General features: G+C 46.5%; 1 protein-coding gene across 5 annotated transcripts in view; it reads left to right on the top strand.

Annotated features, from left to right (window-relative positions):
- ARHGAP25 (Rho GTPase activating protein 25) overlaps positions 1-14,070 on the top strand; it is a 125,401-nt gene that overhangs the window by 100,823 nt on the left and 10,508 nt on the right. For all 5 annotated transcript variants that reach the window (XM_029604039.1, XM_029604038.1, XM_029604037.1 and 2 more), the window contains 5 exons: positions 1,550-1,682; positions 1,786-1,859; positions 3,605-3,726; positions 3,900-4,102; positions 7,670-8,250. In XM_029604039.1, coding sequence (XP_029459899.1) covers positions 1,550-1,682; positions 1,786-1,859; positions 3,605-3,726; positions 3,900-4,102; positions 7,670-8,250 — 1,113 coding nt within the window. The remainder of the gene's footprint in view (positions 1-1,549; positions 1,683-1,785; positions 1,860-3,604; positions 3,727-3,899; positions 4,103-7,669; positions 8,251-14,070) is intronic.

Here is a 14,070-nt window from a genome sequence, read left to right as displayed (position 1 = left end):
TGCTGTGTTGTGGTTTCATGGCTTGCTTTTTTCTTGTATAAGACCACTAGGAAAGATTAGAGTTTACATGGCTCTTCTATCACTTCATGTGTGTCAGTGATGTCTGGCACATTTAGTCTTCACCATTGTTGATCTCGCTGTCCAGTTTATACTATCAATGATGGAAGCTAGAAGGTGGTGCCAGGCCCTCACAAATGGGCTGAGGAAGTCCTAGATTTGTCCCATTTCAGATTTTAGTTTCCTAAATTATTTGCAGAATGCAATAGCTCTTATTGGATTAACAGAAAAACTATCCAAAGATATTGTATATAAATGTTGAAGAAAATGGACCAAAACATGTATGACCTGGAAAGCTCATGCATAAAACTATCTTTGGATTATTTTCAAGGTGGTTCACTTTTTAAGATGTCACAACTTGCAAAGAATCAGTTTCTCTTCTTGAACAATATGAATATTAGATCTTTGTGCAATATGTTATGTTTCCCTTACAAAAGCAGGACGAGTCCATATTAAATCCTTTCCTTACAAAGCCTGCAGTCCATCACAGCAGAACCCAGATTCCTCTAGTATTTAACTGGATGGCATTCTGGATAATGGAATGAGAACTGAAACAGGTCTGCTTCTGATAGTGAAAATCTAATGTGTCTGATTCACAAAAGCCATACAAAGATGCATGCTAATCTTGTATTGTAGTGAACTTTCTAATAGCATATCCTGATATCATTTAGCTTCTATTTAGTGACCTCTTCTAGGGGTGTGATATTAGAACAATAATGAGGGCCGGTTAGAGGCAGAAATATTGGGTCACGTAAACCGCGGTGGTGTTTAATCTACTAGACATATGCAGCACTGTACAGAAATACATAAGAGACAGTCCCTGCTCCATGGAGCTTACAGACAATAATGCACAAGAAATAAGAGGTTTCATGAAAGATATTTATTACAGCAAACAGTTAAAATTCAGCAAGGCTATGATTGGGAAATAGTGGGGTTTAAAATTGAAAGATAATCTTAAAAAAGTGGGTTATTAAGTGTGGATAACCATTGGGGAAACAGAAGACTGTTGGGATAAATAATGAAGAGGAGATATTTAAAAGCCAGAGCACAGAGACATTATCCTGGAGAACCTAGATTGAATCCCATCTCTGACACTGCATGTTCTTGAATGAGTCACTTAACCTCATTGTTATTCAGCTTACATTATAAACTCTTCAAAATGACAAAGGTGGACTCGTTACCCATTAATTATTTTACTTTTGTGCCGAGTACTCTGCTAATACTATTAAGATGATATTAAGTCTCTCTTGGTCCAGTCAAGAATGCAAATTGTTTGTCCTCTGGTATAAATTTTGGATCTTTTAATATATATCACATCTACTTCTGAAGTATCAAAGTACTGAACAATAGTGAGAATTTTCTTTAATGGGGAAACAAAGGTAAATGGTTGGGGATATTTGGGGGATTTTTTGTTTGTTTTTTTAAACACAGAATCCATTGATATAAATTTCTTATTAATGAAAATGCTGTCTGTCTGTATCATGCTTTCTAGTGATACGGATGTTCACACTGTTGCCTCTTTGTTTAAACTGTACCTGCGGGAGCTGCCAGAACCAGTTATACCCTGGGCACAGTATGAAGATTTCCTATTAAGTGCTCAGCTGATGAGCGTCGATGAGGTCAAGGTACGCCAGTTCATGAGTGTAGGGTGACTACTTAAGTTGGTGATGATCCATATTATCTGGTATGTTTCTAGATCAATGATTTAAGATTTTGTACTTATTTTAGGGTCATCAAGCACTAATGAACCAAGTGGTTCTCCTACCCAGAGACAATTACAATTTGCTGAGCTTCATTTGCAGGTAGGTTAGTTTTCCTTGCTTTGAACAAGCTATAAGTGACTGTTCACAGTGAAAGGAGGAAGGCCCAAGGAAGACTCTCCCTTCAAACTCAGAAAAATCTTCAAGAATAAGATGCATGCATTCTTGAGTGATGAAATTATCAGTGAATGCAAGCTTGCATAAGAAGAAATGTCCATTCAGAAAAATGGTAGACTAATGTCAAGTCTCTTCCTGATCACTGTGTCTCTATGCTACATTGGTTGGGCTCATGAAGCTGTTCATTCAGAGGTCTAATAAATTGTGATCTTGGAGGCTCTCCATTTGTCCTCTGCTCATCCTCTGAAAAATGAGAAATGACACAGATGGGAGAACTGAGGCAAGTGTTGGAGTTTTATGAAACTTATCAACTTCTCAAAAAGTTCAGAAAACACACACACAAGCACATATCTATCAATCTATTTCTGTTTGTCTCTATGTATAAGTATTGCAAAGGGTAAAGTATTTCAAGAGCAGTGGAGAACGTATGCTAAACAGTCCTGTGATATGAACTTATTGACTGAACTGAGGGCACCCTTGATTATCTGCTAGCTGTGGGGACAAGCAATGGGCTCTAGAAGACATCCTTTGTTAGCAAGATGTGTCTCTTCTTTCTCCATCACTGTTTGTTGGAGGAAAGAAACTCAATGAGGCTTGAGCACTAAAAGTATTTTGTTTATTTTGCTACAGCACCAAGTCCCATAACTCCCGTGTCTTAAATTTGTCCAACATCCACGACAAGTGCAAGAATAAGTTGAATTCCTGGTCAGGATTTTTGCTGTAACAATTATATTTTTATTCAGGCAACTCCTCAATTTAAACACAGAATCTTGCATGAAGTCCCCCAACATGGACCCGTGTTTCACCTATCCGGCTGCTTCGGGGGGGATTAATTTTAACAACGACAATCTGTAATGCACAAGAATAAATGACGCCCAAACACAGCGTTTAAAGTTCTAGGGATTAGACAGCTCGGGTGCACTCCTTCGCAAAATTATGCTGTTTTGACACAGGTATGTTGTTAATATAATGTATATTTACACAGTATAACATGTGCACCACTAGCTGTAATTAGTCTGTGGTTTATTCCCTTGGTTCCTGGTAGTCATTTATTCTTGTGCATTACAGATTGTCGTTGTTAAAATTAATCCCCCCCGAAGCAGCCGGACAGGTGAAACACGGGTCTGTTTTGGGGGACTTCATGCAAGATTCTGTGTTTAAATTGAGGAGTTGCCTGAATAAAAATATAATTGTTACAGTAAAAATCCTGACCAGGAATTCAACTTATTCTTGCACTTGTCGTGGATGTTGATATATTTTGAGTGCAAGTTGTGCTCCAGTGGTTTTCTGGTCTTAAATTTGTCCAAACAATTTTCCCACTCCCCTACCCACCATTTCAAGCCACCCTAACATAATCGCATTTCAAAATGGGTGGCTAACTGGGAGGGTTCAGTTTTGTAGCAGTATGGAAACTGCTTAGGCTTGGAACTTAATTCTTACACATCATTAACAACATAATATCTGAGAAGCGTCAGATCTCTGTGGTCTCAAAAGCTCTCACACAATAGCATTTCTGCATTCATTTTATATTGGTCTAATTCCTGCGGAGAATTTTGTTTTACTCAAGACTAATATGGCAGCTAGAGCTCTGAAGAGACACAGTCAGCAACAGCTGCAGATCAAACTTTTCTCCATTTTCTAAATTAGACTTGACTCTTCACTTCTGGCAGGTTTCTGCATGAAATACAACTGAACTCCAGTGTTAATAAGATGAGTGTGGATAACTTGGCAACTGTGATTGGTGTGAACCTCATACGGCCAAAGCTTGAGGACCCTGTGATGATAATGAAAGGTAATTTTTATAGACGAATTACATGACTTAGCTCCTATGAAAACTATATTGCCCAGCCTACCAAACCACTGTACAAGCGCAGGTATCTCAAGGGTATTCCTAGCTCTTATTTTGATCCAGAGTTGAACTTCTCCATGTCAGTCGGTGGTCACACTCTGTCTTTTCCCCTCCAGGTACTCCCCAGATCCAGAAACTGATGACTGCGATGATTAGCCACCATGAGAAACTCTTCCCAAAATCAAAAGATGCGCTGCCGCCTCCAGCCTTCCAGAAGAGCGACTCAAAGAAGATTACCGTTCCGCGCAGCTCGGTGGGATGGGATGCTGCTGAGGAGATGCCGCCGGCGAGGGGAGAAATTCTCAGGAAAAGCCAAAGCGTAAGTTCCAAGCCAAGTCTGCACAGTCTTGGTCACAGAATGGGAATGTAGGGAATCGCACACATTCTTGCAGGTTACCGCAGGCTGGCCTGTACAGTATGCGCACCTGATTATGAACCTACTAACATGGCTTTGAAAAGCTGTTATAATTTCCAAATGATTTGGCCTGATTGACGAATGCTTTCCTCAGCTAACTGCTAATAAAAAGGAAGCTAAAAACTTCAAAAAAAGAATTATTTCATAAAGATTAGACACACAGGACCGAATCCCTCATGAGCACATGAAAATTGGGACAGAAATATAAACTGTTATGCTCAAATAAGCGACAATTTATCCCGTCATGATGGCTGAAAGGCGCATTAAGTCTCGTTCCCTGTACGTACCCGGATCAGTCCAGACTGCTGGGTTTTGCCCCCCCCCCCCCCTCTAGCAGATAGAGACAGAGATGTTTTAAAAACAAAGCTCCGCCTATATAGGAGAGTGCCACCTACAGTCTGCCAGTATTTCTCTGTCTCTAGCAGATGGTGGAGGTGCAAAACCTACAGTCTGGTCAGAGTCTTTATTTTGGTTTGATTGAATTTAGTTTAGTTAGAGTTTCTATGTACTTCCTAATTCTTAGTGCTTGTTGCTTTAAATTTCTTTAAAAAAAAAAAAAAAGGATTTGTCTTGGTCCACCTCCCAGAGGGTTGTTAGGCTCTGAGAGGGTTGTCCCCTGCTGGTCTGAGGCTGCTGCTGATGGGGGTTGAGGACCCTAATGATTAATTTAGGCAGTGTGGGTGTGATACCGGGGAGCCCGGCTCACTCCACCCCAAGGATCAGCACTCTGGACCACGGTAGGCTGTTTTTTACTTAAAAAAAAAAAAGTTTGAGGTAATTTTCACTTGCTTTCACTTTGATCGGGCAGGCTCTCCCTTCCTTCCTCTCGTCATGGGGGGGGGGGGATTTTCGCTGCATTTTTGGTCTGGGGGGGTCGTTTTGAATTTTTTCAGCAGTTTATACTTCCCTCTGTCTTCCCCGATGCCGCGGACCGCCGCGTGTGGCTCTCCAGCCAAAACATGCGCGCACAGTGTTTACCGAGGGGAGAGGGTTCCTCTGGTGCAGGAAAAACTAAAAATACGACTAAAAGCAGGCCCCCGCGGGTTCCTTCGCCTGCAGCAGTGGAGTCTCAATTAGCTCAGGATCCTTTCCCTTTGAGCGCTGGTACAGAAGCCATTTTGCATTCGTTCCGTGCTGCGGCTGCTGGCCCTACCATGGGGGAGGGGTCTTTTCCTCCTCATTTGTCTCCTCAGCCGCGGTCCTCAGAAAATAGGGATTCGCAACAGCCTGCCTCTCCAGCCCCGTTGGACAATCCTGAGGGGGCTTCTGACACCTCTTCTGAGTCTTCCTTTATTGTTTTCTTACACAAAGCCTTCAAGGCTAGGAAGGCCGGCAAGCTGATGGCGGGGGGTGGGGGGGGGGAATCTGATACCCATAAGCCCCAGGCGGCTAAACGCGCTACGGTAAATAAGGGGACGGAGCCTATTCAGCCTAAGCGTCCTCTCCGCACTGGGGTTCCGCAGGGGAATACAGACTCCTCTGATCTGGATTCAGATCCTGAGGATCCAAATTGTCAACCCCAGATCCCGCAGGGTGCGGATGACCCAGAGCCAGATCACCACTGGCGGAGTGGGGCTCTCAGGCAGCTGAGAGCCCCACTCCGCCAGTGGGGCTCTCAGGTAGTCCGCCTTTTTCGGAAAGACGAGTTGGCACCTCTTAGTCCTGCTATCCTCTCTGAGCTAGGCATTGACAGCCCTCCCGGGGAATCCAAGCTCAGGAAGATGGACCCTGTCTTGTTGGGGCTGAGAGGTCCTGCTGCTGCCTTTCCCTTTCATTTTTCAGCGTCGGACTTATTGTATAGGGAATGGGATACCCCAGATCTCGGTTTAAAGGTCAGTAAAGCCATGGATAAGCTTTATCCTCTGCCGGAGGACGCATTGGAGCTACTGCGAGTTCCTAAAGTGGACTCTGCAGTGTCAGCTGTCACAAAGAAAACCACGATTCCTGTCGCAGGAACAACTGCGCTCAAGGATCTGCAGGATAGGAAGTTAGAGGTGCAGCTCAAATGGATTTTCGAGGTCTCAGCCATGGGAGTCCGGGCGGCTATTTGTAGTAATTTTGCTATGTGGGTGCAGCAATTACAAGCCAATGTAGATTTTTCGGCTGAGGAAGCGGCTCAGGCAAACCATTTGGAATCCTCGGTGGCTTATTGGGCTGATGCGTTTCATGACCTCCTCCCGGACGTCCGCTAGGTCTATGGTGTCAGCAGTCGCGGCTCGCCGGCTCTTGTGGTTATGCAGTTGGTCGGCAGATGTGTCTCCTAAAGCCCAACTGGGGTCCTTGCCTGTTACTTTTTGGTAAGATCTTGGACGACATGATTCAGTCGCTGGGAGAGAATAAAGTGCATCGCCTGCCGGAAGACAGACCTCACTCACGCGGTTCCTTCTCTTCTCGTGCCAGATTTAGAGGTAATCGGAGGTATCGCCCTTCTAAGCCGCCTGCTTCGTCGTGTCGTTCGGCTCCAGCGAAGCAACAAACCTTATACCCAGTCCTTTCAGAGTCCTTTCAGAGTCCTTTCAGAGTCGAAGATTTGGCAGACCTGGGGCGGCTCTCCCTTCCTCAGGAGCAAAATCCTCCCAATGAAAGAACGCTGGTCCACTCCTCAACTCCGGAAATAGGGGGCAGGCTGGCCCTATTCTTCGAGGAGTGGGCGACGCGCCCGTATGACATAGTGAGGGCAAAGGTAGCGCTGGCGCCATTTTGAAGATTCGCAATACGGCCCGCGTGCAGGAGGTCGCTCCCGGACCCCCGCTGGACTTTTGGCAAGTCTTGTGGGGGTCAGGAGGCCCCCCCAAGCTGGCCAAAAGTCCCTGGGGGTCCAGCGGGGGTCCGGGGGCGATCTCCTGCACGCGTGACGTCGGGAGCCAGGAACCAAAATGGCGCCGGCGCTACCTTTGCCCTGTCACATGATAAGGGCAAAGGGCCAACGGCGCCATTTCTCAACACAGCCGTGGCCAGAGAGCTGGAGATCGCGTTGGGACCCCCCCACTGGACCCCAGGTAATTTAAAACATTTTGGGGGGGGTTCGGGAGGGTGGGTTTTAGGGTTTTTTTGGTGTGCCGGTTTTCCCGCGCCCTATTTAACGATACAATACAAATGCCCCTGACGATAAATCGGGGGCATTTGTATTGTATCGTGCACTCTTAACGATTTTGAACGATTTTAAAATTATCTGACGATAATTTTAATCGTTCAAAAACGATTCACATCCCTAGTTTCTAGAGCTTGGAGGATAGAAGAAGGTGAAGAGTGAAGTAACAATCCGGTGGTAGTATATATTGAATAAACAGATGTAAGGGGAACATATAAATGATTAGTTATAACAATAATATACAAATAAGAGATATATAAAGTGGCATTATTGGATTACTGAGCCTGTCAGAAAATACAGAGTTAGTGCTTTTAAATGAGGAGTGAAAGGACACTTCAACTAAATATACTAGACATTATAATTGTTGACTTTGCTTTCAGAAAGACAGTGTGGATTTGGACAGATCCGTTTCCTCAAGACTCAATGATGTCAGAAGTCCATTCGTGGAGAGTCATGATGACCAGCCCGAGGACTGTTTAGAAACCTGGAAAACCAGTCCTCGAAAAAGAACTCAGACTCTTCCCTCCAGGAAGTGTTCCGTCACTTGCCTTTCCCAAGGAGAGACATCGAACAGCCATAAAGGGGAAATATTCAGCAGTGACTTCTGGACATCAAATCTGGGCTGTCATACAGACACTGGATCTCCAGTGGAAAGCCACAAAAGATCTCAGTCTGGGGAATTTTTCAGTTTCTTTGATTTTCACCGGGCTTCAACCTATGACAATGTTCCTGCCTCCAGGGTAGATAGTGCGGAAGGAACTTGCACCAATTTAGTAAACGCAAACAGCAACAAAGAAAACCAAAGTCCAAGCTATCTACAAAAAGAGGCACACAGTCCACTTTCTGGAACTAGGGAGCCGGGCACGGGGTCTGAGAGTTCACCTTCCCTTGAAGACATTGTCCAGGAACTGAAAAAAGAGATTGAGGTGCAGAGAAAGGAATATGAGGAACGAATCAAAAGGTAAATTCAGTGGAAGATTTTCAAGAAAGGGGGCTTGTTCTCTAGGCATTCTTAGGTATAATGCTACTCACTTAAAAATATTTGGAACCCGTCAGCAGTTCCATTCTTTTTATTGGAAATGACTGCAAGCGTCCATTCCCATTAACATCTACTAATTTTAATTTGGCAGGGCTCTTCACATGTGCAGTTGGTCGTAAGAACAGGGCTATTTCTGCACCTTATCTTGTGGTGAAATTGTACATATTACATCATGTGGCTTATATCAACATCAATATAATTTATGATGCAATAGCCAATATAATTCCCCCATTTTATATACATTGTATATATGTATATGGAAAAACCCTGCTGGGGTACATAAAATGAAAACCATATGCTGAGGGGTTCTGATTTTTCCTTGCTTTGGTCTCTGGATTCAAAAGAAAGATTAGTCAGGCAGATGAACCAGGATCTCAGAGGCATGTTGCAGTGATCCTTCTTACGGGGCAGGGAAACCCTTTCTGTGGCATTAACCGACTACCTCTTACAGGACATGGCTGCCTCTTCAGACCGCCACAGCTCACTATATCTTTCCTCTCGGATGAACCTGGGAAAAGGATTAAGTCCACAACATGGGATTAGTGGCTCCAATAATGCCCAAATTTATTAAACACAAAACAGGGCTATCCAAACAGTTCCACAAGCTCCTACAGTAGAGATTTCAAACAGAATATAGCAAAAATAAATCTATTTATTTATTTCTGCTTTTTATATACCGTCGTTCCAGAGGTAGATCACAATGGTTTGCATATATAGCATTGAATTACATTGTAAACAGGTAATAATAATTTCAAACAGCATTAATATAAAATAATAGATATAAAAGTTATTAAAAAGTTAGTAATTACTTCAACAAAGGATTAGTAATTCCAAGGAATTAATAAATCACTTTAACATCATACCAAACTCCTCAGCATAGAGAATTCATTCCTGACGAAAGCAGCACCGTTCATCCTGAGAAAAACTCATTCCATTCTGAGAATTCTAAGACAAGTTGCTCTCTTTGATGGTGTTCCCATAATTCCTTCTAGGGGCTCCCTCAAAAGAAGCTAAGCGAAAAGCCTAGAAGCAAGAGTATAAAAGCTACTCTTGCCATTGAAAAAATTGTCTCCCTTGGTTTTTCCTGTAGGGAGCACAAAACACAGCAAATAGACTGGCCAAAATGTGCTGAGCTGAAAAGGAGAGCCCACCCGTTCCCTACAAGTCTCACTCTTTATGCCAGTAGATGCCACTCTGTGATATTATCTGGGCTTAAAGGCACATATACCACCTTACATCATCTACCACTGAAAATAATGTAACCCAGTACCACCTCTGGTTAGAAGTTAAAGGGTAAATTCCATGTATGTATGGGTTATGCCTCCCAGCAGATGGAATCAGAGAAAAGCTGAAAGGCACCTTCCATAAAACCTGGTATGCCACCTGCGATCCCTCAGTATATCTCTGACTCCAGCAGATTGAGAGCATAACCTGTGGTCCCGATTTTCTCTAAATTTGGAGGGTTCTTCTTACAGGTTTGGTTTAAACTTAGGGGAGAATCCTTTGACTAGATCAATTCCTAAGGATATTAAAAAAAAAAAGAAATACATAAATAAATAAAAAGGACACAGACAGGCGAGGCAGGGCATCGCCCTACAGCCATTTCCCGGAGAAAGATTTTTTTCCCTGACCCGGTGAGCTAAACGGGGGAGGATTTACCGGTGGGCCGGTCACTCTCCCCCTTCTTGCAGAGAAGTAACATTCCTCTGAGGCACAGCTTTCCAGAGAAGTTAAAATTCCTCTGACGGCAATTGTTCTGGTGGCTCAGGGAGGTTGTTCCCCTGAGTTGGGAGGGCTGATTAAAGTTAGTAAAAAAAAAAAAAAAAAAAGAAGCAAGAACACATTTTTTTAGGTAGAAAGTGCATTTATTTCTGTCAGTCTAATATACACCTTTTGCAGCCCTCGCCTGTCTCGATCTGTCACCCAGCTGATTTCACGCGCTTTTGGCATGCCGCGGGGAACTGTTTGTACTGAGTGTGGAGAGCCGGGGTACCGGCTCTCCCGCGAAGGCCTCTGCTCCTGGTGTATCCCCGGGGGTGAGGGGCCTTCACAGTGGCCGATTTCGGGCCGGGGATCAGCCCTACCGTGCCCGAGGGGACATCAGGACATGCAGCCTATTCGGAGGCAGAGGCCCAGCACGCTTCTGATCGGCATGGGGGCGGCGGCCATCTTGCCTCCTTCAGAACCTGATGCAGATTCAGTGGGGGAGGGAGAGGAGCTCCCTCCTCGTTCCCCGCCGGTGTTAACCCTCAGAGACCGCGCGATTTTCAGCAGGACTCGGCCCCTCCCCCACCTTTGACATCGAGGGGGCCCTTAAAGAGGCAGCACCCGTTTTCCTCTCAATTTGTGTTGCTTCTGCATAAGGCTTATGTAGAAGCTGAAGCTGACTGGGAAAGCCAGTCTCCTGCCCAGGCTAAGTGTTTTAAGGCCTCAGCAGACCAGGAGAGACCTGGACCGAGGGTGCTCCACGTTGTTCTGGGGGATGGACTATCCATTCCTGTCCCACCTGTGGATCCGATAACTCAGGACCCCTCCATTCCTGATGTGAGTGATGATGTGAGCAGTGCCGATCCAGTGGAGGGGGATGATCCGCAGGTACTTCGTTTGTTCCGTAAGGAGGAACTGGACCCGTTGATTTCCCATGTGCTTCAGGAGCTAGAGATCCCAGTTCCACAGGCGATACCGGACTCTTCGCCAGGAGATTCGGTGTTATCGGGGCTTCGCGCTCCACCGCAAACATTTCCTTTTCATCCAAAGCTTTTCCAGCTCGTGTCATGGGAATGGGATACCCCTGAAGCCACCTTGCGGGTCAGCAGAACCATGGAAAAGGTTTATCCACTCCCTAATGAGTCTCTGGATCTTCTTAAGATCCCTAAAGTGGACTCGGCAGTCAAGGCCATTGCCAAACATACTACCATTCCTGTGACAGGAGGCACAGTGCTCAAGGACCTCCAGGATAGGAAGCTGGAAGTCTTGCTTAAGCGGATTTTTGAAGTGTCAGCGTTGGGAGTACGGGCCGCTGTCTGCAGCAGCATGATGCAGAGGGCTACTCTCTGTTGGGTTCAACAGATGCTTACGGCCCAGGACCTTCCTCCAGAGGAAGCGGAGCAGGCGAACCGCATGGAATCTGCGGTGGCCTATACGGCAGATGCTTTGTATGATCTCCTCTGCACCTCTGCCCGCACTATGTCTTCAGCGGTTTCCGCATGGCGACTATTATGGCTCCGTAACTGGTCAGCGGATGCCTCCTCTAAGTCACAGCTGGGTTCCTTTCCTTTCCGGGGCAAGCTTTTATTCGGAGATGAGCTAGAACAGCTGGTTCGCTCTTTGGGAAAGAACAAGGTTTACAAGCTGCCGGAAGACAAGCCCAGATCATTTCGCTCAGCCGGCACATTTAGGGGCCGTTTTCGTGGACAGCGCCATTTCCACTCAGGTAGGGGTTCTTTCTCCTACGTCCCTCGGCAGACGTCCACAAGGTCTCAAGCATGAGCGCATTCCTTTCATGGCAGGCGGCCTCTCATGCCTTCGCCACCAACAAAGCGTCCCAATGAAGGGTCGCCGGCCCATCCCTCAGTTCCGGAGATCGGGGGCCGACTCTTCCGTTTTCGAGAGGAATGGACCAGGATAACCTCAGACCAGTGGGTTCTAGACATTATAAATCATGGCTGCGCTTTGGATTTTGCACGACCCCTTCGCGATCTGTTTCTAGTATCTCCCAGTAGGTCTCAGACGAAGCAGCAAGTGGTTCTTCAAACACTGTCTCGATTGCAGGCTCTGAGAGCCATTGTTCCGGTTCCCACAGCCGAGCGTCGCACAGGTCGCTACTCCATTTACTTCATCGTTCCCAAGAAGGAGGGATCGTTCCGCCCAATATTGTATTTGAAGCAGGTCAACAGGGCATTGCAAATCCCTCGGTTTCGCATGGAGACATTGAGATCCATCATTGCGGCTGTCCACAAAGGCAAGTTTTTGGCTTCTTTGGATTTGACAGAGGCTTATCTCTACATAGGGATCCAGGAGTACCATCAGAGATTTCTACGGTTCATGATCATGGGGCAACATTACCAGTTTTGTGCCCTACCCTTCGGGCTGGCGATGGCTCTGAGGGTCTTCACCAAGGTGATGGTGGTGGTAGCAGCGAGCCTTCGGTGAGAAGGGATATTGGTACATCCTTACTTGGACGACTGGCTCATCCGAGCACAGTAAATCAGTTTTGGGTCGTCTGAGTTCCCTAGGCTGGGTTGTCAACTATACCAAGAGCCAGCTGGTTCCATCCCAGGTGTTGGAATTTCTGGGAGCACGTTTCGACCCTGGTATGGGCAAGGTTTCCCTGCCACTGGTGAGGATGGAGCGGCTAATGTCTCAGGTTCGGCGCCTGTTAGCTCTTTCCTTACCTGTGGTGTGGGACTATTTGCAGGTTCTTGGTTTTATGGCATCTACCCTGGAGTTGGTCCCGTGGGCTTTTGCTCATATGAGGCCTTTGCAGAGGGTGCTACTTTCTCGTTGGGACCCCAAGTCAGCAGAGTTCCAACTGCCGTTGCCACTTCTCGAACCGGCCAGGTCCAGTCTGGATTGGTGGTTGATACCGGATCACTTGCTTCGGATTCACTTGGATAATCGTGACGACGGATGCCAGCCTGATAGGTTGGGGGGGCAGTCTGTCAGTCGCGGTCAGCACAGGGTTTTTGGACACTGCCGCAGACCAAGTGGTCCATCAATCGCTTGGAAACCAGGGCGGTTCGCCTGGCGCTAGGCCAGTTTCTTCCACTGGTTCACCACCGGGCGGTACGAGTCTGGGTCATCACTTTCAGTTTCGGGCACTGCCCTTCAGTCTTGCCACAGTGCCCAGGACATTCACCAAGGTGGTGGTGGTGGTGGCGGCCCATCTCCGGAGGGCCGGATTGTTGGTACATCCTTACTTGGACGACTGGCTGATTTGGGCGAAATCGGAATCATTTGCCAAGGTGGCGATTTGCACAGTGCCCCAGCTCATGCAGTTGCTGGGCTGGGTGATCAATTTCACCAATAGTCGGTTGGTGCCCACTCAATCCTTGGAATTTTTGGGTGCTCTGTTCGACACTCAGCAGGGCAGAGTCTTTCTTACCACAGAACATATCTCCAAACTGCAAGGCAAAGTAATATCCTTATTACTCAAGCATCCACCCAGGGTCCGAGATTATTTACAGGTTCTCGATTTGATGACCTCAACCCTGGAACTGGTACCCTGGGTCTTTGCACATATGAGACTTTTACAGTCCACGTTGCTTTCTTGATGGAACCCAGTCTCCGAACTTTTTCATCTGCCTCTTCCTCTCACGGATGCGGCGCGGTTCAGTCTTGAGTGGTGGCTGGTAACGGACAACTTATCCTGAGGAGTCCCCCTGGAAGTGCCCGAGTGGACAGTGGTCACCACAGATGCTAGCCTCTCCGGTTAGGAAGCGGTTTGCCGGGGGAAATTGGTACAGGGGTTATGGTATCCCGACGAATCTCAGTGGTCGATCAATCGTCTGGAGACAAGAGCGGTGTGGTTAGCGTTGCGTTCCATCCTCTCCTCCAAGGGAGATCAGTCAGAATTCTGTCCGACAATGCGACCACGGTGGCGTATATCAATTGCCAAGGTGGAACCAGGAGTCAGCCAGTGGCGGCGGAGGCTTGTCAGTTGATCAGCTGGGCGGAGCAACACTTAGTCAGCATCACAGTGTCTCACATAGCCGGCATAGACAATGTGCAGGCAGACTTTCT

This window comes from Rhinatrema bivittatum, chromosome 5 (assembly GCF_901001135.1).
Source record: "Rhinatrema bivittatum chromosome 5, aRhiBiv1.1, whole genome shotgun sequence".
Taxonomy (NCBI): Eukaryota; Metazoa; Chordata; class Amphibia; order Gymnophiona; family Rhinatrematidae; genus Rhinatrema; species Rhinatrema bivittatum.
Note: the sequence above shows the minus strand (reverse complement) of the source record. Positions and strands in the feature narration are given on the sequence as shown.